General features: G+C 42.0%; 2 protein-coding genes across 36 annotated transcripts in view; one reads left to right on the forward strand and one right to left on the reverse strand.

The window, feature by feature from the left end:
* KMT2C (lysine methyltransferase 2C) overlaps positions 1-10826 on the forward strand; it is a 356354-nt gene extending 345528 nt beyond the window's left edge. For 24 of the 27 annotated variants that reach the window (XM_043509677.1, XM_043509671.1, XM_043509676.1 and 21 more), the window contains 8 exons: positions 9-1128; positions 3282-3418; positions 4616-4758; positions 5027-5195; positions 6378-6494; positions 7436-7509; positions 8129-8237; positions 8814-10826. In XM_043509677.1, coding sequence (XP_043365612.1) covers positions 9-1128; positions 3282-3418; positions 4616-4758; positions 5027-5195; positions 6378-6494; positions 7436-7509; positions 8129-8237; positions 8814-8906 — 1962 coding nt within the window. In that variant the 3' untranslated portion in view covers positions 8907-10826. The remainder of the gene's footprint in view (positions 1-8; positions 1129-3281; positions 3419-4615; positions 4759-5026; positions 5196-6377; positions 6495-7435; positions 7510-8128; positions 8238-8813) is intronic. The other 3 variants (XM_043509667.1, XM_043509684.1, XM_043509685.1) reach the window with 1 other exon arrangement.
* GALNT11 (polypeptide N-acetylgalactosaminyltransferase 11) overlaps positions 4985-25611 on the reverse strand; it is a 97431-nt gene continuing 76804 nt past the window's right edge. For 7 of the 9 annotated variants that reach the window (XM_038391409.2, XM_038391407.2, XM_038391406.2 and 4 more), the window contains 2 exons: positions 24064-24201; positions 21671-22505 (listed from right to left, as the gene is read on the reverse strand). In XM_038391409.2, coding sequence (XP_038247337.1) covers positions 22374-22505; positions 24064-24201 — 270 coding nt within the window. In that variant the 3' untranslated portion in view covers positions 21671-22373. Of the gene's footprint in view, positions 7727-17600; positions 19158-21670; positions 22506-24063; positions 24202-25611 lie in introns of those variants that run through there. The other 2 variants (XM_043509690.1, XM_043509691.1) reach the window with 2 other exon arrangements.

Raw genomic sequence — 25611 nt, forward strand, 5'->3', positions numbered from 1 at the left:
TTTCTCAGGACTCAATTCCATCTTTCCCACAGTCACTGATGAAAGAAATGCCACCTAAAGCATTCCATCAGTACAGCAACAACATCTCCACTTTAGATGTACATTGTCTCCCTCAGCTGCAGGAAAAAGTTTCTCCTCCTTCATCACCCCCTATCATGTTCCCTCCTGCATTTGAAGCAGCCAAGGTAGAGGCAAAGTCAGATGAGCTTAAAGTAACAGTGAAGCTAAAACCTAGATTAAAAACAATACACAGTAGCCCTGATGATTGTCGACCTCTAAGTAAGAAATGGAGAGGAATGAAATGGAAAAAATGGAACATTCAGGTTGTGATTCCTAAAGGATCATTCAAACCCCCCGGTGAAGAGGAGATAGATGAGTTTCTCAAGAAACTGGGCACAACCCTTAAACCTGACCCTGTGCCTAAAGACTACCGAAAATGTTGCTTCTGTCATGAAGAGGGTGATGGACTAACAGATGGACCAGCAAGGCTTCTTAACCTTGACTTAGACCTTTGGGTCCATTTGAACTGTGCTCTTTGGTCTACAGAGGTCTATGAGACACAGGCTGGTGCCTTAATTAACGTGGAACTAGCACTGCGAAGAGGCTTGCAAATGAAATGCATGTTCTGTCACAAAATGGGCGCCACCAGCAGTTGTCACAGGTTAAGATGCACCAATATTTATCACTTTACCTGTGCCATTAAAGCACAATGCATGTTTTTTAAAGACAAAACCATGCTTTGCCCCATGCACAAACCAAAGGGAGCTCATGACCAAGAACTTAGTTATTTTGCAGTTTTCAGGAGGGTCTACGTTCAGCGTGATGAGGTGCGGCAAATTGCTAGTATAGTACAGCGGGGAGAACGTGAGCACACTTTTCGTGTAGGAAGCCTGATCTTCCACACTATTGGTCAGCTGCTGCCGCAACAGATGCAGGCATTCCACTCTTCGAAAGCTCTTTTCCCTGTTGGATATGAGGCCAGCCGGTTGTATTGGAGCATGCGATATGCAAACAGGCGCAGTCGGTATCTGTGTTCTATTGAGGAGAAGGATGGCTTTCCAGTGTTCGTGATCAGGATTGTTGAGCAAGGTCATGATGATCTGATTCTTACTGATTCAACACCAAAAGGTAAACCAGAATTATGTAAACTCAACAGAAGGCTTTCATGACTAAACAGTTTCCTTTTACATCATATGTACAGTAAATGTTTCAGATAAATATTGCATGCACTTGTTTTCCTGTGAACCTTTCTTGTTTTGTTTCTCTTTCATGCTCAGTAATGTAAGACTTGGGTCTCACAATTTCGACTTCCATTGTAGAATCAAAAAATTATTTATCTGGTGCCTAATCATTTGCTAATTCTACTGCATGATGTAATCTCTATACCAATGTTCCAAGGCTGTACTTCTAACACTGTGACCTGTACTATACTTATCCAGTATTGTGCATTTCAAAGATGAAACTTCTGAGATGCAATAGTGATGGGGGCTATAGAATACCTGTCCTAGACAGATAAAACAGTAATGTGCACTACAAATAAAATGAGGAAGAAAGGATACTTGCAACAAGCTCATAAAGAAGCCAAAACCATATAACATGACATTGGACAAAATAAAAAAAAATATTTTGTGTGTATTTCTGCTCTGAAAAGTGACTTTCTAAATATGACCTTTTGCGGCTCTATTTTCATTCTGGCTCAATGATCTCCAGATCAAATGGGTTCAAGCTACAAGTAAAAAGATCTTTTTTTTTCAGCTGCCAGCTGTGCAAACACAGCCTAGGCTCTGAGAGCCAAGCTGATTTCTTTCTCACACATAAAACCTGTTATTTACACCTGTGCAACCCCATTATCATCAATTATGCCTGCAGTGGCTTGCACAGACATAACCAACTCCAACTTACTAAACTGTTCTGTACATGATTTACAAATTGTAATAGAATCCAGCTCACTCAGTCTTAGCTGTGTTAGCTTTGCAGGGCTAACATGAATATTTTTGTCACTGAAGTAGAATCGAGTCTGAATACGCGCACACATCTGTCAAATTACAAAGATGTTTTTTACATAGTCTCTTTTCGGTGTAGACCCATACTTGAAAGTATGTTTAGCCAGCTCAGTAGTATTCTACTAGTCATGGATCCATCTCCTGGTTTTAGTCACTTTCTGGGCATGGAGGCACTAGAATTAATCAGTGCACTCGGACCCTGATGAAAATAAAAATATCTTGTAGTGGTCAACAGAGACCCATTTAACTAATTGTTCAGTGGCATTGTCAAGCTATGAAGGGAGCATGATTCATTGCTCTTGAACTGCTGTGCAGAATCCCAAGTGGGGTGGTGAATGTCAGAGAAAACTGATGGATTTTTAATGCTCTGACTGACCTCAAAGGACCCCTTTTGGGCTCAGATGATAGTGATGAGAATTGGCTGGATAGAAGAATGAGGGCATGTTTGTTAGCTGAGTGATTGGTGACATCAGGGATTTTGGAGGTTATGGAATCCTTGGAGCTGAAAGAATCCTTGCTACGTTGCCACCACCGCTATGTCCTACCTTCACAATTAGCTGAATGTGCATCCATCTTATGGGTTGAAGATGCATTCTCTAGTCTATTAACACCTCTCCTGAAAACTTGCATGAGGGTCCTAGCAAACTGACTAAAGTTGCTCTCTTCAGCTAAGCATGCTGTCTCTACAGCATCCCAAGCAATTCTTGGGTGGTGAGAAAGGAACTGAGCTGGAGTCTCAAACTCAGATCTTTGATTCCCTCCATAACAACATATTGAACCACCATGAGACATCTGGGACAGGAAGAGAGAAAAAATCATCAACTTAAGGAAGTGGAAAATTCCATTTATTTAAGGAAACTTTATTTACTTTGTGGTCATTTTTAAAACGTTTAGCGGGAGAAACTTAGCTGCCTGATTACATGAGTAGGAATTTGTAATATGGAATTAGTGATCTAAAAGTTTTTATCCAGTGCTCAGTGTTTGTCACATTCCTCAAAATCAAGAGAAGTATAATAGAGACACAATACTGTCTGAGAGTACTCATCAGAACATAACTACTCAGATGAATCTCCATTTCAGACTTTAACTCCATGTGGAAGTGCGATATTTTATTTCACTAAGTTGTTCCCTTTAGATATAAAATCAACTATCTGGTACTCTGTGGCCTTTTTCATTACAGGTGTCCTACTCCAATTTCCTTACTTGTTAGGTATAACTACAGTGTCTGTGAGTTTTCTTTATTTGCTCATTATAATCTTTTTCCATGTGGTCATGTAGGTGTGTGGGATAAAATCTTGGAGCCTGTTGCGTCTGTTAGAAAAGGATCTGAAATGCTACAACTCTTTCCTGGATATTTGAAGGGTGAAGACCTCTTTGGTTTGACAGTCTCTGCCGTGGCAAGAATTGCTGAATCAGTGAGTCATTGCTGCAACAGTTCGGGACTCTTACTCTAATTAAAGGTTTACAACAATTTAGAACATCTCAGATGAAAATTATACATTTATCACATACATATTTGTGAAGCTTCTGCAATTGTGAAACAGGCCACAGGGTCCCTTGGAGTGTCTACTGGGAGGGAAATTCCACATGGCAGTGTCAACCTCCCCTCCACCTGGGAGCCTGTCGGGTGCCAGTGCTATCCGAAGAGTGGGTGGAACTACTTCAAGAAAGGATTAGCAGAGTGGCCAGAGACCGAATGATTTGGTGCAACCTCAGCCAGCAGGCCTGTAGTCCCCAGGGGAAACCAAAGTTACCCTCTCCCAACCTAACCGCTGGGGGAGGGTGAGCAGTTGGGGAAATCCAGCCTGCACTTCCCCCAGGTGATTAACCGTAATACGAAGAGGTTCCATTTGATTCTTCCTTTGGATTTCTGTTTTGTTCCGTTGAGAACGTGAAAGATTGTAGCAAATAAATGTGCTGCATGCAACACACAGAGTTACTGGATCAATCTCACATACGGAAAACAGTAAGAAGGTGTGAGAAAGTACGATTTTTTTTTCCCTCCACCTTCTTACACTTTACATACATTTTCAGGGAAGAAGAACTTGAAAATCCAAAAACTGAACATTTGAAAGCCAAAATTTTGTGATTTCCAAAAACCAAGCATTAAACTGACATAAAACAAAAAATTATGTTTTGAAATTTCCCATGGAAATTTCCCATCAAAATTTGTCATTAAAATTGAAATTTCCTCATTGCGTGGTGAGATAATTTTCTGAACAAAAACTTTCTACCAACTTTACTCATAACGCACACCCAAAAAATAGTGCATTACAAGGGAAGTGGCTGCTGTGATATGGAAGCATGCCATACCCTGCGCTCACCACATGTTCTTTAGAGAAAATTAGCCAGGAGGAAAAGGGAGTTTTGCTAAGACTCAGCGTCTCCCTCCATATTTCTGTATTTGAACATTAGTTAGTCTGATGGAATATAGAATAAGAGTCAAAACAGCTTTTTGTCAAGGAAATGCTACTGAAGGTTTATCAGAAGGCAGTGTCAAGTCTTAAGTCTGAGCAACTGTGAGTGCTTTGCCTGTGCCAGGTTTAAAAAGACAGACTACTGTGTGGATGTTTTTCTGATGTGTTAACATCTGATTACTTTGATTCTTACAGCTTCCTGGGGTTGAGGGTTGTGAGAACTACACTTTCCGATATGGCCGAAACCCTTTAATGGAACTTCCTCTTGCCATCAACCCCACAGGCTGTGCCCGTGCTGAGCCTAAAATGAGTACCCATGTCAAGAGGTTTGTGTTAAGGTATTTTGTTTTAACTTCACATAGTACAGCCCAGGGTTTATAGGCTGCTTAGGGTTATTTGTGCTTTTGTCTGCTGCTTACAAACCCTGTTGTCTTTGGCTGTGTATGTGCATGCCCGAATCAAAGGAACCGCTTTGTTGTCTATGCTAGCTGGCTTAAGTGTATGTTTGTCTGAAAGAAGTTTTAATAAAATTCAGGTTGTGGTTTTATTCGGAGAAATCTTCAGTTTTCCTTGTATTTTTTTCTGTTATATGCCCAATTCCTGCAGGCCTCACACCTTGAATAGCACCAGCACCTCAAAGTCATTTCAGAGCACAGTGACAGGAGAGCTAAATGCGCCTTACAGTAAACAGTTTGTCCATTCCAAGTCCTCCCAGTACCGTAAAATGAAGACTGAATGGAAATCCAATGTGTATCTGGCTCGCTCTCGGATTCAGGTCAGTTACAATATAGCTGTATTTTTGAGATTTTTATTCCTAAATACAAATCCCTACAGTCTGTAGAGTCTAGTAAAGTCTGAAGGGAATTTATGGCATGTGTGTGGTGATCAGTTTCCATCTATTGTATGTAACAAAGGTGGTTGTTTGCTTTAAATCTTTTTTTTTTTTATTTAATTGACTGAATCCCTAGCTTGCAAAACTGAGTTGTGTTGTTTTACTGGTTAGGTCCTTTTAACTTTTTTCTCAAAAACAAAATGCAGTTTAGTGAAGAAACTAAAATATACAGAATCTTTTTTACCAGCAGCAGTGGGAGGATCATCTGCATATCTAGTGGCTAATTTTAGACCAAGCTAGCTCATTAAAAAATAGAGAACAGAAATAATGCGAGTCCAGGTTGTTGAGTAAAATACTTTGTCATGTTAATACAATTAAATAGTCAATTTATTGACTTCTGCAAACCTCCCAGATGTACAGCTCCACTGAAGGTTGCCAAATCTGTACAACATGCCTTGTATATATTTGCTGTATATTTTAGGTTGGACTGTGGAAGATTATTTAAATGGATAAAACACCATAGCACACATTTGAATTATTTGGTTCTAGAAAGTACTCTTTATTGTTCAAGGAATTCACAATCTCTGCATAAGTCAAATAACTCTAGAGTAAGAAGCCTACTAGCTCAATTGGCTGCAAGATAAATAATTGCAAAGCATTTTCTCGTATTTTAAAAAAACTAAGAAATTAAATGCAGAAAACTGATTTTGCATCATTAAAGCTGTATAGTTAAAATCACAAAAAATCAGGAGATGAAGTGAAGAAATCACAGAATGTAATTGCTCAGATAGTTCTCTGTTTTAAACTTTAAAAGTGTATATTCAGCCATGTTGCTCATATACTCTCCTTTTCCTGTTTTTTGGGTAAATATATCACTGTTTATATTTCCAATTGTATATGTTAAATATATTGAATGTGTATATGTGCTGGAGCTAAGGTCGCTGTTTGCATTTGCTGACCTTTTGTGTTTTTTCAACAGTGTCACTTTTTATCTTTCATTATGTATCATTTCTGCATGTGTAGATATAGATTTTCTCCAAGCATGGCTTGGGGGCACACCAAAGGAATCAAATGTAAATGTGTATTGATTCTCCAGTTCTAAATCACACAGTATTCCCTTTGTAGGGCCTGGGCTTATATGCTGCTAGAGACATTGAAAAGCACACCATGATCATTGAATATATTGGAACTATCATCCGTAATGAGGTGGCAAACAGGAAGGAGAAGCTTTATGAATCTCAGGTATTGTCTGTTGTTATTATTATTTACTTACTGTTCCGTTCCTTTCCTTTCCTTTAAGTATTCATGCAACAGAATGAGATGAGTTGCCAGCATTTTAAGACTTCCGTTCTGAGGAAGCTGAGTCAAAGTACTCTTGTAAATGAATGTTTGAATTCTGGGAGGCAGTGTGGTGTCTAGTGATTGTAGAAGGGGACTGGGAATTGGGACTACTGAATTCATAAATTTCAAGGCCAAAGGGACAATTGTGATCTTCCAGATTGACTTCCTGTATAACACAGACCATAAAAACTAGCAGAAGACCGTTTCAATCCATCTCAGTTATAGACTCAGCACACTTCTGCTGTGCCACTCTGCTTTTGATTCTGTTCATCACTCTGCCAGACTTACTGCATGAACTTGAGATGTTAATATTACCTTAGACATTTACAGTGCCTTTCATTCCAGGATCTCAGAGTGCTTACCAAATATATTAAACCTCACAAACGCCAGTGAGTCAGGTAATGTACCGATCTTACAGTTGTACAAGCGCAGAAAGGACAGAGCCTGCATTTTTAGGGACCACTTTTTAAGTAAGGCTTGACCTCTTTGTGCAATGCCGGGATGTTGTGAGAGACCGTTGGTAAAGCACTTTGAGACCTTACGTGAAAGGCGCTATACAAATCGTATTAGCATATTATTTGAGGGAGATATTAAAATCGCAGGAGGTTGCCTCTTGTGTTTTTTGGCCCATCCATTCCTCAGAGGTAGTGGAGTAAATGATAGTGTCCCACTTTCACACAGTAAGTGAAATATATGAATCAGTATTTCCTTAGTGAGCCAGTGGGCCATGTCTAATTGTGAATCCAGAAAAGTACTTGGAGATGGTCCATGTTGCTGCTTTGTTTTAATCATTGATTTTTTTTGTAAAATCTATAGCGCCTTTTCTCCCCACTCTCTTTCAGAATCGTGGAGTGTACATGTTCCGCATTGACAATGATCATGTCATTGATGCTACGTTGACAGGAGGTCCTGCAAGGTGGGTGGCTCTCCAGAGAGCTGTGATCTCATGTTTGGAAATTAGCCATGTTCCCTTGGCTAGCTGTTGGGGGAGGGATTCCATTTTGTGCTTTTTTTTCAATGGCCTTATTCTCTAAGCTGGCGCATTCAGTCTTCACACTAAGCCACTGAAGCAATGCCATCTTTCTCATTAACTCTCCATAGCCCTGATTAACTGTGTCATGGCAGACGTACAGCTGTAGAAAAAGAAATGTAATTTTTTTAACTTTTGATTTTTTTTTACATTTTTCTAGGTAAAGAAACAAGTACAGGATAATATAATTTTAGTTGGAAAAATCCGCTCACACTGAAGCTAAAAGAAAAGGAGTACTTGTGGCACCTTAGAGACTAACAAATTTATTAGAGCATAAGCTTTCGTGAGCTACAGCTCACTTCATCGGATGCTCACGAAAGCTTATGCTCTAACAAATTTGTTAGTCTCTAAGGTGCCACAAGTACTCCTTTTCTTTTTGCGAATACAGACTAACACGGCTGCTACTATGAAAACTGAAGCTAAAGTCACTCTATAGTTTAGTTTAGATTCATGTCCAATTACATAGCTTAAGAAAATACATTTTGCAAATATTTTATTTTTGTAGGTATATTAACCATTCATGTGCACCGAACTGCGTGGCTGAGGTGGTGACTTTTGAGAGAGGACACAAGATTATCATCAGCTCCAACCGGAGAATCCAGAAGGGGGAGGAGGTAGACCTTACTCATTTGCTTTTATTTTGTTGTTCCCTGTAGTTTTATTTTTTTCCCTAAATGACCATGTATGTTGCATTAGCACAGGCAACTTGCTTACTCAGACTTGGGACAGATCCTGGTGTCCAACATTTCCCATCCCCTTCCTCAATATAAACAATTAAAGTTCCCAAAACTATATAATGTACTGGCTAGTGTAATGTATAGTATAGAACTGGGGTTCTCAAACCTCATTGCACCACGACCCCCTTCTGACAACAAAAATTACTACACAACTGCAGGAGAAGGGACAGAAGCCTGAGCCTGCCCAACCCCTGCTGCCCTGGGGCGGGGAGGAAAGCCCAAGCCCTGCTGCCCTCGGGCTTCTGCCCTGGGTGGTGGGGCTTGGGCTTCAGCCCTGGACCCCAGCATGTCTAAGCCAGCCCTGGCAACCCCATTAAAATGGGGTCCCGACCCACTTTGGGGTCCCGTCCCACAGTTTGAGAACCGCTGGTATGATAGATACAAGCAAAGATATAGTGAAGAATACAAATCAGACATTTCATAACCATGCTCTCAACATTTGTTTTCTTCCAGCTTTGCTATGACTATAAGTTTGATTTTGAAGATGACCAGCACAAGATCCCATGTCACTGTGGAGCTGTAAACTGCCGAAAATGGATGAACTAGAATGCATTCCTTGCTGTCTTTGAGGGTTGCTTGTCCCTAAGAAGAAGTGACTTACATTTTGATTTTGTCGACAGAAAATTCTTACCTTCCTGGGGAGGGGGGGAAATAAAATCACTTCTGGGAGTTTCAATTTCTATTCAAGTGTAAAACAAGCACCAGAAGCAAGTCGGCAAAATCTGAAGCTGTCTAACTTCCCAGATGCCTGGAGGTTAAACTAAATTACAGAATGGTCCAGCACTTTTGTTTTTTGAGCTCACTACGGAGAAACTGTTTAATTTGGGCAAAGAACCGATGGCTGACCTGCTGGAGGGCAGGTGGGCATATATGAATGTAAGACTGAAATCACCAGCGAAAGGGAGAAGTCCAAAGTGCTGGCCACAGCCTTATTTGATAAAGGGGCAGGCCCTCTAATTAAAGAAAATTTTTAAATAAAAGTAGACACCACTGAACAAGGAATGTACTGAAATGACTTCCTTAGGGATAGAGCTAAGGGAAAAATAACTTGCACTAAAATACATTTAAAATACTTGATTCCATGAGTCAGTTTATTGTAGTTTTTGATTTCTGTAAAATAAGAGAAACTTTTTGTATTTATTATTGAATAAGTGAATGAAGCTATTTTTAAAAAAAAAAATAGAAGAAAGCCAAGCTGCTGCTGTTACCCGCAGAACTAACAAACCCTGTTACTTTGTACAAAAGTGTAAATATTTTGAGAAAAAAATACAGTATAAAAAAATAGTTATTGACCAAATGCTACCAGACTCTGCAGCAGTTCGGGTGCTTATTATAAAATGTCAATAGGGATGTTACAATATGATCTCATGTGTTACTAACCATGCCATTACAATTATTATGGAATAACCAAAATCTCAATTTAAAGAGAGGGGGTTTTTTTAAATGTTTAAAGCTGGCTCCACTGTGGTCTGTTAGTCCTTTTTTTTTTTTTTTTTGGGGGGGGGGGGGGGGTTAAGTAATCTTTAAGCCTGGTAGAAGGCATGTATATTACAACTATGACTTTTATAGACGCTTGGGTAAGTTAGACTGATTTATTTTATTTGTATTATATTGTTGCATCCCTATTTCTTAAGTCAGGTTTTTTTGTGCTTACAATTTGTGATAACTGTGAATAACTGCTAAAACCGCCCAAAATAGAGGCTGAACGTGGTTTTTCCTTCAGAAAAAGTAGTCACGATTAGGTGACTGTTCAGCTTACACTAAATCATGTAAACAGAATAGGATCATGTAGTGGGAGCTTAAGTCTAATATGATAGATAGCCTTCTTTAAAAGAAAAAACAAGGAAAAAAAATTAGATGTAATTGTGCTTGCAGCTGCAGGACTCTGGCAATAAGGTTTTGGAAAATGTAATTTAAAAATGTGTTTGTATGGATTGTTTTTGTTTACATTTCTTTAAAAAAATAAACACTGTTTTGTGTTTGCTTGTAGAAACTTAATCAGCATTTTGAACCAGGTTAGCTTTTTATTTTGTACTTAAAATTCTGGTACTGACACTTCACAGGTTTAAATATAAAAAAAAAAATGAAGTTTTTTTGTGTGCACAATTAAAGTGGACTGTAAACTGTTGGTATATTCAGTAATACAGTTCTGAACTTGTAATGTATATGGCATGATGTATTTTTATCTTGCAGAATAAATCAATTGTATATATTTTTCTCTTGATAAATAGCTGTATGAAATTGTTTCTTGAATATTTTTCTTCTCTTGTACAATATTCCAACATCCTACCAGTATTTGTCCTACAGTTTTTTTCTGTTCTGTATAATAGTATCTAATGTTGGCAAAAAAAAAAAAAAGAAAAGAAAAAAAATTTTGAAGTATACAGAGTGTTATGGGTTTTGGAATTTGTGAAAACAGATTTAGAAGATCAGCATTTACAAATAAAAATATTTTACATCTATAAATGATGCCTCCACATTTTCATTTTGGAGCGTCTGTTTTCTATTTGTTCCAGTGTAACCTCATCTGTTTCTACCACTGAGCACCACCACTCTGTTAGCGGACACAGATCAGCATCCCTCTAAGCTCAGTTGCATCCTGAATTGTCTACTACACAGCCATTCACAGCATCCACAACACCCTCCAGGTCTGGGCCTTTGAAGTTAGGGGTCCTAAGCTTCAGCTTGTGGGGCAAAGTATTGCCTCCACCAGAAGCAGAGTCTACAGGAGGTGCCCAGAGAAGAGCCCGCCATCCTCCACCTAGCCCCTTACTGCCCAACTGCTTCACATCAAGGCCTCCAGCATCTCTTCACCTTCATTTTACACAAAGAATGGGTCTCCAGGGCCCAAGATTGATTTGTTAAGAAGCAGAAGCAAAAAGACTGGGGAAAAGTCTTTCAATGCACCTCATCTTTCTCAGTGATACTTTGAGGCTTCCCCCATGCACCTAGACTTACTGGACATCAGAGAACTATTGTTCCACCCATGTTATGTCATCAGCATTTGGGGTGAGCCCAAGTCCTGGTGGGCACATGGCAACCAATCAGCCTAGGCTTTCCACCTGGTTCTGGTGAAATGTCAGTGTTGAAGAGCCCTGGGACTTGAGCTGTAGTGTCAGCTGCTTCTGCCTGCTCTCTTGACATGTGACAGCTGCCTCTCTTCTGTTCAGCAGAGCTCCAGAGTGATGTTTGGTAACCGCTGAAAAGCAGCAGAAGACAGAAGAGCCCCTTTCTGTGGCAGTTTCTCTCCGCACTAATGGTTTAATGCCCCACACCTCTGGAATTTGGAAGCATCCAAGAGGTGTTGTAGGCAGCTTTACAAGAGCCTCAGGAGGCAAGGTATGCCCTGCTGCTACAAACACCAACCCTCTCTCTCCTAGGGCATGGTGTCGAGGCAGGTGTCTAGGGCCTCAAATCCCACCCAAAGCCTCAACCATGAGAGCCTTGCCCAGGAGCATGAGGATTTCTGTGCAGATGAGAACCCCTCACAGCCTGTTCAGGAGCAGGTCTTGCAAACTCCAGAGACTCCAGGTCCCAGAAAGGTTAAAATCAAGTGTCCCCTTCACAAAGCAGCATTTTGTACTGTTAATGAGCAAGCAGTGTAAAAATCAGAGTTTAAGTCCCTTTGTCCTTCCCACCTTGCTGGGACTTTTCTCCTCACAGTGTCTCCCTTACAATGCTCCAGCTCCCTGCTCTTTCCCCAGCCTTCAGCTTAGCTGGGTGTGCAGAGAAGCTTGCCACTACTGTGAAGGTCGGTCTTAGGCCACAGAGCAATGGGCATTGTGCCTGTCTGGCTTTCAGCCCAAGGACCGGAGGAAAGGGAGCTCCAGTGTCAGACTGCAGTGGAATGGGAATTGTTTTTATCCGGTTTTCTGCCTATTAATCTTAGCGGTGCCAGGGAAAGGGGCCCAGAGACTGACGAGTGGGAAAGGGGTTTTCTCTCCCCTCCCCCCACCTCCAAGTAGGCTGGCTCCACTTTAAAGCGCAAGGAGCACTTCGGGCAGTCTGGGACCAGAACAGAGGCAGATGAAGACTCCATTTCTCACACAGGTGCACATCGTGGGATTATAGGGAGGTAAGTGAAATCCCTTCCCGTGTTCAGAATGATTCCTGATTTTCTGAGTAAAGCCCCAAGTGGTACAAGGGCCCTCCTAAAGTACTGACATGGGTGTAGGGTGACCAGATGTCCCAATATTTAACTTTGTCCCACATCATGGCCAATGTACAAGCGGGACACTATTTGTCCAGATATTGAAGGGTTGCTTGCCAGGCGTCCGGTTGGTGCAGGGCTGGCAGACTCCCTACCCGGCTCCACGCAGCTTCCTGGAAGTGGCGCCAGTTCCCTCTGGGTCCTAGGCACAGAGACGGCCAGGGGGGCTCTGCGTGCTGCCCCACCATGAGCACCTGCTCTGCAGTTCCCATTGGCCGGGAGCCACGGCCAGTGGGAGCTGCGGGGACAGTGCCTGCGGGCAAGGCAGAGTGCACGGCCGCCTGGCTATGCCTCCGCCTAGGACCCAGAGGGAGATGTCGCCACTTCCGGGGAGACGCTGAAGTAAGCCCTGCCTGGAGCCCGTACCCCCTCCTGAACCCCAGCCCTGAGCCCCCTCCGGCACCCAAACTCTCTCCTGGAGTCAGTACCCCGAACCTCCTCCCACGCCCCCAGCCCCGAGATCCCCTTTGCAGCTGGAGCCAGGGCCATGCGCCCCCGGCTTGTGGTGGGAGCCGGGGCTGTGCACTCCCTGACCAACCCGTGGCTTGTGGCAGGCGCCGGAGCCGGGGCCATGCACCTCCCTTCCCCATGACTCCGGCGGCGGCTGTGAGCCTGTGGCTGCCCCTCCCCCACATGTCCCGATATTTTCTTCTTGTGATCTGATCGCCCTATATGGGTGCTAGCCATCCAGGGCTTGGGGAGTGTGGGGGGGGAGGGCAGGCATTCTTTCAGACTTCCAAGGATGTCTAGCAGGCTAGTCCCACAATCAAGGTATGTGTACCAGTACCTCTCCTCGACTGAGGGGTCCACAGACACATGCTGGTACTGCAAACACACCACCACTGATAAAATGTTATATAAAACCATAAAGGAATTTATTAAGTTTTGGGAACCTCAGGCTGGTGCAACAGTGGCTCCCCAGTGGGAGACATACAAAGGGCCTTCCTTTCAAAAGATCCCATAGTCCATATAATAGTGAGGACACGTTACACACAAATTTTAAAGCTTCAACTGTAGCCACGTAGACCAAAAAATGTTCCAATACCTAATCAGGAAAACCATCTAAATAGCAAGCAAATGGCTCATTGCAGGGCGGGGAGCATACCTGGAAGGCAAATTTCCAAAAGCTCAGAGTACACGTTATTTTGGTTCACTTTGACTGTTCTAGCAGAACACAGATATAGACACAGCCATTCAGGTTCAGACAAGTGGACTATCAAGTCCAGTATCATGTTTATGACAGTAGTCAGTAACAGAACATGCTCCTTCAGAACATGGTGCAAGAAACCATGTACTGGGCAGTTATGGTACTCACAGGGAAAGTTTCCCTCTATTGCCTGTTAGAGGTTTGATTATGATTGAAACATGAGCGTTTACATCCCTTCCAAAATCAGGGAGTAACGAGTTCAAAGCTTCTCTGAGACAATGGAAATAAACTTCTGGGCAGAGAAAAATCTGTGACCTTTCAAGACATTCACATAAGGATGAAGAAAAGAGGAAAAGGGAGAGCTGAAGTTCTCCCCCCTAGTCCCGCACTGGCCCAGAAAGCACTTCAGACTTGATTGACAGCCATAGAACCTCGAGAGCAACTGCAGAAAACACCAGATCTGTTTGAAGCAGGGACTCTTTCCTCCAAAGGCAGGCAACCTACAGTTAACACCCGGGTGTTTGAAGAGAAGTGTAGTTCAGCAGGGATTCTTCATTAGCCTCACCAATGCTTTTTGATATCCAGAAAAAACTCAACCAGGAAATTTCATTTATTGATCTGGTCAAGGTATATTTTGATGAGAGGGGAAACAGAAAGCTCTTTGGGACAGGAACTGTCTCTCTGTACTGTGGCCAGCACAGTGGGGCCCTGGCCTCTAGATGCTACTGTGATACAAATAATAATGACCATAACGTTCTGGTGATCTTGGCTACACTAGAGTTTCTGGAGTATGGTTGATTGGAGTCCTACAAACAAGCACCATAGAGCAGCAGGTAACAGTCCTAGTGGCATTCTTTTAGCAAGCACATCAGACTCCCCATTTGAGTATCATCAGGTGTCAAGATTAATCAGAAAGACAGAGAAACCTCTGTCATCGCCTCCAAAGTCAGGGTTCAGCATTAGTTTCTCTATACAAAAATGAGACTAATTTTGTTGTGAGGAAAGGTTATTCTTGTAGTTCCTTTCAGTTCAAAACAATTATTTTATTCTAATCTGCAGTACCCCTTTGAAAGCTATGGCATAAAAGGGCTTTCCTAGAACTCTACTGATATTTTTTTTCATAGATTCATAGATACTAAGGTCAGAAGGGACCATTCTGATCATCTAGTCCGACCTCCTGCACAACGTAGGCCACAGAATCTCACCCACCCACTCCTACGAAAACCTCACCTATGTCTGAGCTATTGAAGTCCTCAAATCATGGTCTAAAGACTTCAAGGAGCAGAGAATCCTCCATCAAGTGCCCCATGCTACAGAGGAAGGTGAAAAACCTCCGGGCCTCTTCCAATCTGCCCTGGAGGAAAATTCCTTCCTGACCCCAAATATGGTGATCAGCTAAACCCTGAGCATATGGGCAAGATTCACCAGCCAGATACTACAGAAAATTCTTTCCTGGGTAACTCAGATCCCACCCATCTAATATATCATCACAGGCCATTAGGCCTATTTACCATGAATATTTAAAGATCAATTAATTACCAAAATCACATTAACCATCATACCATCTCCTCCATAAACTTATCAAGTTTAATCTTAAAGCCAGATAGATCTTTTGCCCCCACTGCTTCCCTTGGAAGGCTATTCCAAAACTTCACTCCTCTGATGGGTTAGAAACCTTCATCCAATTTAAAGTCTAAACTTCCTGGTGGCCAGTTTATATCCATTTGTTCTTGAGTCCACATTGCTACTGAGCTTAAATAATTCCTCTCCCTCTCCAGTATTTATCCCTCTGATATATTTACAGAGAGCAATCATATCTCCCCTCAACCTTCTTTTAGTTAGGCTAAACAAGCCAAGCTCCTTGAGTCTCCTTTCATAAGACAAGTTTTCCATTCCTCGGATCATCCCAGTAGCCCTTCTCTGTACCTGTTCCAGTTTGAATTCATCCTTCTTAAACATGGGAGACCAGAACTGCACACAATATTCCAGGTGAGGTCTCACCAGTGCCTTGTATAACAGTACTAAAACCTCCTTATCCCTACTTGAAATACCTCTCCTGATGCATCCCAAGACTGCATTAGCTTTTTTCACAGCCATATCACATTGGCAGCTCATAGTCATCCTATGATCAACCAATATTCCAAGGTCCTTCTCCTCCTCTGTTACTTCTAATTGATGCATCCTCAGCTTATAACTAAAATTCTTGTTATTAATCCCTAAATGCATAACCTTACACTTCTCACTATTAAATTTCATCCTATTACTATTACTCCAGTTTACAAGGTCATCCCAGATCCTCCTGTATGATATCCTGGTCCTTCTCTAAATTGGCAATACCTCCCAGCTTTGTATCATCTGCAAACTTTATTAGCACACTCCCACTTTTTGTGCCAAGGTCAGTAATAAAAAGATTAAATAAGATTGGTCCCAAAACTGATCCCTAAGAAACTGCACTGGTAACCTCCCTCCAGCCTGACAGTTCACCTTTCAGTAGGACCCGTTGTAGTCTCCCCTTTAACCAATTCCTTATCCACCTTTCGATGTTCATATTGATCCCCATCTTCTCCAGTTTAACTAATAATTCCCCATGTGGCACGGTATCTAACGCCTTACTGAAACCAAGGTAAATTAGATCCATTGCGTTTCCTTTGTCTAAAAAATCTGTTACTTTCTCAAAGAAGGAGATCAGGTTGGTTTGGCACGATCTACCTTTTGTAAAACCATGTTGTATTTTGTCCCATTTACCATTAACTTCAATGTCCTTAACTAATTTCTCCTTCAAAATTTTTTCCAAGACCTTGCATACTACAGATATCAAACTAACAGGCCTGTAGTTACCCAGATCACCTTTTATCTCTTTCTTAAAAATAGGAACTATGTTAGCAATTCTCCAATCATACGGTACAATTCATGAGTTTACAGATTCATTAAAAATTCTTGCTAATGGGCTTGCAATTTCGGGTGCCAATTCCTTTAATATTCTTGGATGAAGATTATCTGGGCCCCCCGATTTAGTCCCATTAAGCTGTTTGAGTTTCGCTTCTACCTCAGATATGGTAATATCTACCTCCATAGCCTCATTCCCATTTGCCATGCTACCATTATCCCTAAGATCCTCTTTAGCCTTATTAAAGACTGAGGCAAAGTATTTGTTTAGATATCGGGCCATGCCTAGATTATCCTTAACCTCCACTCCATCCTCAGTGTTTAACGGTCCCACTTCATGAGTACATATGCCAGTTGTACCCCGCTAATCTCATTCTATCCATAATGCCAGGGCCATAGGGCCTCAAAGAAGCTGCAGGCAAAATGTTAAAAAAAATTCTGCACCAATTGGCATGCTAGGCATCTGGAAAACTATTTGCGAAGAAGTCAATGCTTCCTACAAGGTTCCTAGTGGCATTGTAAGGGAAAAATGTATGAGACTCACAGACTTTCAGGCCAGATGGGACCATCATAATTATCTAGTCTGACCTCCTGCAACATTGCAGCCTCAGAACCTCACCCACCAATTCCTGTCACAGACCCATAGCATCTGGCTGAGTTACTGAAGTCCACAAATTGTGATCTGAGGAACATGTGCAAAATAGGTTTCCATTCCTCCACAGAGACATCCATGGGTAGGAAGGTGCTACTGGGTTGGTTCTCAAACAATTCCTTAGATCACAAAGCTCTTGGTCTATACTGGTTAGGTGATGGGGGACGGTGAGATGGTGTCTATTTTTTTCCTGTCTATTCTGATAATAATTAAATCTCCGCTTATCCTTTCCCTCCCTACTTCTGTGATTCGCTGCTTGCTACTTCCCATCAGTGACGAATGAGTAGAGAAGTTGTGCAGCAGAATGAGATGGTTCTTACCTGACAATTTTCTTTTTGTGAGCAGCTTCTCTCCTCATTTAACCCAGCCTGGTAGCCTGGTAAATGACTGGAACACAATTTGTAACCAATTGAAATGTTTCCTTAAAGGGAGAGTTGGACATATAATTACCATAAGATTATGTACACATGATATCAAGTTGTTGTCTTACTGACAATAATCGGTTGCTGGAGTATTTCCACAGCTTTGGAAGAACTCTTCTGGTTGCCTAAGCTGAAGGGTGGGACTTAGCTCTGGACTCTACAGCACCAACCCTGGACTGCTTCCAAATTCCACAGATGGGGGCCAATAGTGATGAATGACGAGAAAAGTTGTTAACAGAAAATTATCAGGTAAGAAATTGCTCATTCCTTATGCAACAGCGACCATGCTTTGAGGAAACAGTTGGGTCTGTGAAGGCCACACAGGAGACTGGAACTTGGGACGCAATGAAATAAAGGAAGTGCGGGATGGAGCTGGAGGAGAAAGGGGGAGAAGCAAATTTCAAGGAAGGGAAGAAGCTGACCCCACCGGGCCACCTTTCTTAACCCTTCAAGGCAGCATGAGGTCAAAGAGAGAGAGTGAGCAGGCTGAAGAGAAGACTGAGGATCGCCTGTTCCTTTTTCTCCCTGTGTGAGCAACAGTCCCCATGCCAAGCACAAGGACAGGAAGGAAGATGATGTCCCTCCACTGAGATGCTTGCCATCCAAATGGAAGAGGAAGACATGATGTAAAACTTTAAGGGAAAAGCAACAGGGAGAGAGAACTAGGCCTACACGAGAATGGCATGACATACTCCAAAGGAATGAGAGGGAGCAAAGCAAAACACGCAAGAGGGACCCACAATCTTCTGATCCTGAGGTAAGGGAGTTACTGGCTGAGCAAGGCTGACATTGGTTAGAAAATGTTTTGTGGCACACCTGGAAGCTAAGCATAACTAGGGACAGCCAGCAAGAATGAATAACCCCTATCTTTAAGCACCTCTGAGGTATGGATAAACAGATATTTTCAGTGCTTATGGGATCAAGACTTAGCATTGTTTAAAAGTCCCTCACTAATGGTGATATAACCCTAAAGCCTGGATTCTCTCCTAGAGTCTTCTGCTTTAGCAGAGCAGATGCGGAGAAGAGTCTCCATTTGGGGAAGCAATGAGAGCTGTGGTTCTCTGCCTGCTGTCCATCTATTGTATGGCAGTTAGCATACAAGAAGCTAGTTGTGCCACAATCAGCTTAACTGGGGAGACTAGCGTTGTGTGTGCAACTCAAGTTAGAGGAAGGGGAAACAGCTGAAGGATGATGCAATTGAGGGAAGTTAGCTGGGAAGAGAGACAGAAAAGATGGTCATGTGGAATCACAAGATGGACTTGGAATTAGAAGAGCTGGATTTAATTCCCAGCTTTGCCAGATTCCCTGCATGTCCTTGCACACTAACCTCTCTCTACCTTAGTTCCTCATCTGTAAAATGGAGTTAATGCTTCCTTTCCTCACCTCTTCGTCTGTCTGGTCTATTTAGATTGTAAGCTCTTTGGGATAGGGACTCTCTCATTGCGGGTTTGCACCTGAACCCTGATTTCAGTTGGAGACTCTAGACAAAGAAGAGGGGAAATGAGTGTGTCTTGGAAGGAGAAAAATGGATTCCTCTCTACATGGCTAAAACTGACATTGTAACAGGCATTAACCGCTGTAGCGCTGACTGAGCTCAGAACAGGCAACAACCACGTTTAAAGAGGCAAAACCCCTGGGGAGGCAAAGAGGAAAAGACTGACTTTTCCTTTTAACTGTTGCAGTATGGGGCACTGATTTTCCAGCCAAGCTTCCTGCATGCAGCCATCAGGTATGTTTGAGACCCTCCAGGTTTAATTGGAGAATCCGATGAGCTAAGCCAGAAAAAGAACGCCTAGGGTGTAGGGGTGTCAAACGATTAAAAAAATCAGTCACAATTAATCATAGTTTTAATTGCACTGTTAAACAATTATAAGAATACCTATTTACATTTATTATAAATATTTTTAGATGTTGTTCTACATTTTCAAAATATATTGATATAAAGTGAGCATTGTGCACTTTGTACTCTGCGTTGTAATTGAAATCATTATTTTATTGCAAATATTTGCACTGTAAAAAATGATAAAAGTACAATCTACACATCGAAGTATGAAGGGACACATGAACGTACAGCATATTTGGCATGTAAATACCTTGCAATGCCAGCTACAACAGTGCCATGCAAATGCCTGTTCTCACTTTTAGGTAACTTTATAAATAAGAAGCAGGCAGCATTATCTCCTGCAAATGTAAACAAACTTGTTTGTCCGAGCGATTGGCTGAACAAGAAGTAGAACTGAGAGGACTTGTAGGATCTAAAGTTTTTGAGTGCAGTTATGTAAAAAAAAAAAATTCTACATTTGTAAATTGCACTTTCACGATAAAGAGATTGCACTACAGTACTTCTATGAGGTGAATTGAAAAATACTATCTCTTTTGTTTCTTTTTTTATAGTGCGAATATTTGTAATAAAAAATAATATAAAGTGAGCACTGTAGACTTTGTATTCTGTGTTGTAATTGAAATCAATATATTTGAAAATGTAGAAAAACATCCAAAATATGTACAGTAAATTTTAATTGGTATTTCATTATTTAAAAGTGCAATTAAAACTGCAATTAATCACAATTAATTTTTTTAATTGAGTTAATTTGTTTTGAGATAATAGCTTGAGTTCACTGCAATTAATTGACAGCCCTAGTAGTCACATGCTGCTTCTCAACTCTCTGGCATTTTGTGAATTACAAAATTAGGGCCAGTTCCTGAGAGATGCTGAGCACTTGCAATGCCTGTAATTTCAGTGGGAGCTGCTGGTGCTGTGCATCTCCCAAGCATTGACTTTCACCCCATTCACCGAGTACCTCCTATTGGCTGTGTGTGGCATTTCTTCCTCCTCAGTGCTGCAAGTGCCAATTAACTCTACTTCATATATGTCCTAGTATCAATAGGTTCTTGTAGAGCTAACATTAGTTTAATTAACCCCTTCGTTTCTGCATTTTTTTCCAGACATGAAAGGGTGGGAAGAGACTGTTGTTGTGGGGGGAAGAGGCACTTGGACGATGTGATATGAAACCTGTACAGAAGTGTTTGAGCAAAGGGTCGAGAGCTTGTGGAAGGATGGAGAAGGCTACTGGCCAGCTGGCATAGTTTCAGCAACAGTGCCAACTCCCAAATGGTGCTAGAAGAGGTGGTAGGAACATGGGAGAAGAGAAATGGGCAGAAGGATCAACTGCAGAGGAGGAAGCAAACCCCCTACCCTTCTCAATGAGTCCCTGAAGGTCATCAGAACTAAGAGGTTAATGGCAACAGCTTTAAAAGGCCCAAGAATTATGGCAGTGAGTGAGAGGGAGGATGAATGAGGAAGGCATGAATGAGAATAGCAGGAGAGGAGACCGGAAAGAACCTGATTTTTTTTTCATATGTATTTTGGTTACTTCTAAAGGACAAGAGTTGGGAAAATGGATCAGGAGGGAGAAACTTTCCCAAATGATTTCAGGGAATACCAAGCTACTGCCAAGCGTTTACGCAGGCATCTTTCTCTAACGTGCAGGTGAAGTGCTAGCCTGTTACCAAACATTTCTCCTGTCTAGGCTTCACGGGCATGTTTGAGGACCCACAAACACTACTGACAAAAATCTCAAGAGCACACGGGGCACCCATCTCCTGATGTGCCTGTGTTCTAAGACTAGGGATGCTAGTCTTAGAAGAATGCAACTTTTTTTCCCATCTTCATCATCTAAAACGGTGCATAAAGAAAAGGAGTACTTGTGGCACCTTAGAGACTAACAAATTTATTTGAGCGTAAGCTTTCGTGAGCTACAGCTCACTTCGTCGGATGTGTTACTCTCTGATTCCACACCAATCGCTGCAGCGAAAGACAAAACTGTAGGACACTAAATTGTCTTCATAAGCATCTTTACAAAAAAAGTCTGTTTTAAACACACTTCAAACAAATGTATCCAAATTATCAGACCCACATTGGCTTGCACTGGTCTCTTGCATTCTGTACTTCTGAATCTAAAGGCAACAGACCAAACAACCATAATGATTAATAAAAAACATTAATACTTTATTTTAAATGCAGATACCATCATGAGTCATCAAAATAAAATTTGTAATAGTAACTTTGTTTTAAATACTGTATGACAAATGGCAGCTGAAAATGTGACTATGTGAAATGGGTTAAAATTGTAAATTAACCAAACTAAATTTAAATATTACAAATGACAATTTTCAGAAAGAGAAGAGGAAATTAAAATATTTTCCAGATGAGCTAAAATAATTCAGCCATTAAAATAGACTAAAAATGTAAATTAGCATGATGCTGCCCATGAAACAGTCAGGAAAGAAAACTTCCTTCCTTTCTGTCTTTTGTCATTTAAAAAGGTCCACTGAGTTAAAATATTACCACAAAATTCAAATTATACTGTTCTAATTATTTCCTCTTATTTAAACAATAACAATTCATTAATCCAGGATAATCCAAGGAAATGTTGATAAATTGCACTTCTACAGGTGTCAATATTGTGCAGCTAGGCTACTGCCACTACTGCTGCATTTGAATGATCCAATCAACTCCTTCCAAACACACAGGTGGTCACGGCAGAATATTTAAATAACAGAATCCTTAAAATAGTCCATGTCAGGGACAGCAGCTAAGGGCTCCTTCCACGCCCTCCAGAATGACTTAGAAACCAATGGCCAAGGAGGAGTCAGATCTCTGCTGATTGCCTCTCTGTGCTGCCTTCTCTCAGATTCAGCTTTCCAGATGCCATTGCTGAGGAAGGGAGCCATCACAAATAGCCATGGTTACGTATCCTTTGTGGCTAAGCGGATCAACAACCTTCATGCACTGCCCCACTGAGACCTGGTAGAGTCGATTGTTCTTCTAGAGAGAAAATATAAAATATATATAAACACATAAAATAAAAAAGGAAATACAAAAGGAATTGGCCTTTGCTCCATCCTTGAACTGAAAATGAGTGATGCCAAAGTTAGTGGGCCATTCTAAAGCAATGCACATTTCAGATGGTCTTCACTTCGACCCAGTCTACTCTACATGTATAACCAAGGCAATACACCTGTCCCCGACCCAATGAGTTAAAAGTTGTAAAGTATATCCCAATAACTAGGTGTAAACCCTGGAGAGAAGATTTTAGCCCAGTTACAGGGACCTGGTCAGGTTATATCTATACTATGGTTTGTAAAAATGTTGGACAAACATGGAACGGGGTCTCATCACTCAGTGGACACATAACCTTACACAGTGACATAGCATTAAAGAATACCCAAATCTGGCACTCAGATACCCAGGCACAACTGCCAGTGACCTCAGTGGGGGTTCTGTGCGCATGCACCAGACACACCAGCATTGGCACTAGTATTCAGGAGTGAGAGGGGATAGTTACTCACAGCTAGTAGATCCCATCACAAGGGAGCGAGTCTCCAAGCTAGTTAGATGCCTGCTGTTGTGTGAAATAGACTGTGCCAACCCCTTTTTACTTCACCTTCCAAGGCTCACGCTGACCCTTGTCTAGGGAGACCTGGGGACAGCTCTGGATGGAGTTGGTCACCCAGAGGCCCCCTCTCCTTCTCAGAAAAGTCCCCATGCACCCCACTATCAATCCATCAGCACGGGAGTTTACCTGCTCCCAGGGGGAGTTCTGCTGGTGCTCTACTCCCATTGTTTTAATGCTTACGTTAAAGAGTGACAATTTACTGCTGCCACTGCATCCAGGCTAGTCAGGGGGGAAGGCTTTGGGTTAACACTGAGGAGGAGCAGCCTCTATACAGATGTGAAAATTGACTCAGCAGCTGCTTTGTGAAGTCAGCCATTTAAAAGCAACATGAGAAACAAGTGCAGATGACAATTTTAGTTTGCCTGGTTGAACGTGTGCCTCTACTCTGTGAAGTGACTGTAAAAATAACACCTTCTTACTCCTCGGATCTTCTCCCTGTACATGTCCAGGGTCAGACCTGCCTATGCCATTGACACAAATATTTTTACTGTTTCTTACTTCTGTTAGTCCTGCAGAGCCAACACAGCTGAGACAGTGTGACCTGGGTTCTAGTCCTCCCTGGGCACCACAGAATTGATGACTAAATTACAGTTATACCTGTGCAGCCTCATTGATGGGAATGAATGTAATCTGGCCTGACAAACATTATTACAGCTGATGATGTATGGAAAAGAAAAGAATTCAGTTTGATTCAGAGTCCAGATTGTGAATCCTTATCTACATTTGAGCGACAGCCTCTAGGATATGCTGCACACAAGTTAAATTGTGACTTACAGCCATGCAATTTACCGTATTAAACTGAGCACATTTGATACAGAAACCACATTCCTGGCCTCCCATAATGCCATTTTCACAGTCACTTTTCAGGGTAGCCCTGTACCTTAAACACAGGGATGGGTATGAGTACTCCCCTTGCAAACCACTCACCCCAAACGTCCACTGCTGTGACCCTCCAGATCCGTGGCATTTCATGAGACGAGGTGGATCTGATGAGCGAGTTTCTGACATGTCCAAGCAGAGGAGATTATTTAAAATCAGCTCATGGTCTTCATTATAAATCCATATCTCGAAAAGGAAACAGAAAAAGTGTTTGCATAGGATCGGTGGGGAATTCAGTGTCCGTGAATTGTTTAAATCCTCTGATTATCCATAAAGCAGGGGAGACTGGAATTTTCAGAGACACTTCCTGACTCTACCTTGTATTTTCATCTTTCCTCCCATCCTTTGTGTCCCGCTGCTGTTTGATCTCCTCTCCTAACTCCAGCTCCCTGTCTTGTCCTCAGGTCTCACCTTTCTTAGTCTAACCCCTTCCTAGAAGTGTCCCCTGGGGAAGTCACATGATCATGGGCTCTGTGTAGATTTGTCCACTGAGGACAAATCAGAGAGGCAGCTGGGCTCTGCAAATCTGCCCTTTGCCCTCTGAGATCTCCATGCATTTATCTTCAAGACAATGTGGTAAGATTATAGCCACTCCAGGCTCTCTGACCCATCAGGTCACAGATCCAGGAAGCAAAAAACCTAAATTTTCTTAGCGGAGGAAGATGCATCAGGCCTAAAGGGATAGCTGGGGGATTCTGAAGCTACGAGTCTAGACTACAGTGTGGAAGGCTGGGAAAGCAGCGGCAGGTGCCCCATTAGTACTGCCTCAGTACTTAAGGACCATTTAATTTGCTGAGATTGACTAGAGCCCTGGTCCAGCCAAGCATTTAAAGTGTATACTTAACTCTGACCAGGAGCAGTGCCATGGAAGTCCCAGGGTGGGGAATCAAATAAAGCAGCATAAAATCTGAGTGAAGTCACTAGTCCCTATCATAGAATCATAGAATATCAGGGTTGGAAGGGACCCCAGAAGGTCATCTAGTCCAACCCCCTGCTCAAAGCAGGACCAAGTCCCAGTTAAATCATCCCAGCCAGGGCTTTGTCAAGCCTGACCTTAAAAACCTCTAAGGAAGGAGATTCTACCACCTCCCTAGGTAAGACCTAGAGTGACCCTGGAGAGCCACACGAGGCCACTCATCTTTGAGTTCTGGTACATCTCCTGAGGTGCTTGCAGCCTTTCAGCACAGGCAGGAAACTGTCTCTGCTGGCAAAGAGATGTTATTCTTTCTGGGTTTCTGTGGCTCAGATGGGCTGAGACTCCTGCATGCAAACGGATTTAGGGATGACATCTTCAGGTGCAATTTGGGGCCCTGCTAAGCTTTCCCTTCCAGCAAGAGCAAATGCTTTTGCTTGTCCTGCTTGAGGTTAGGTGTTTCCTGAGACGTAGGGGATAACCACTGTAACACGCCGTAGCCCATGTAACCCCCCTATACCCACGTATTCACCACTGTTATATGATTGATATGTTTTGTACAAAATATACCTTGTGAGTAATCATTTGGAAAGTCATGATCTGCTAAGCATTACTGTCCTGTTAAAATGTGTCTATCAACTTTGTATATGAAGTTCTGAGATTTTTGCTACATGTTGTGAATC

The sequence above is a fragment of the Dermochelys coriacea genome, chromosome 2 (assembly GCF_009764565.3).
Source record: "Dermochelys coriacea isolate rDerCor1 chromosome 2, rDerCor1.pri.v4, whole genome shotgun sequence".
Classification (NCBI taxonomy): domain Eukaryota; kingdom Metazoa; phylum Chordata; order Testudines; family Dermochelyidae; genus Dermochelys; species Dermochelys coriacea.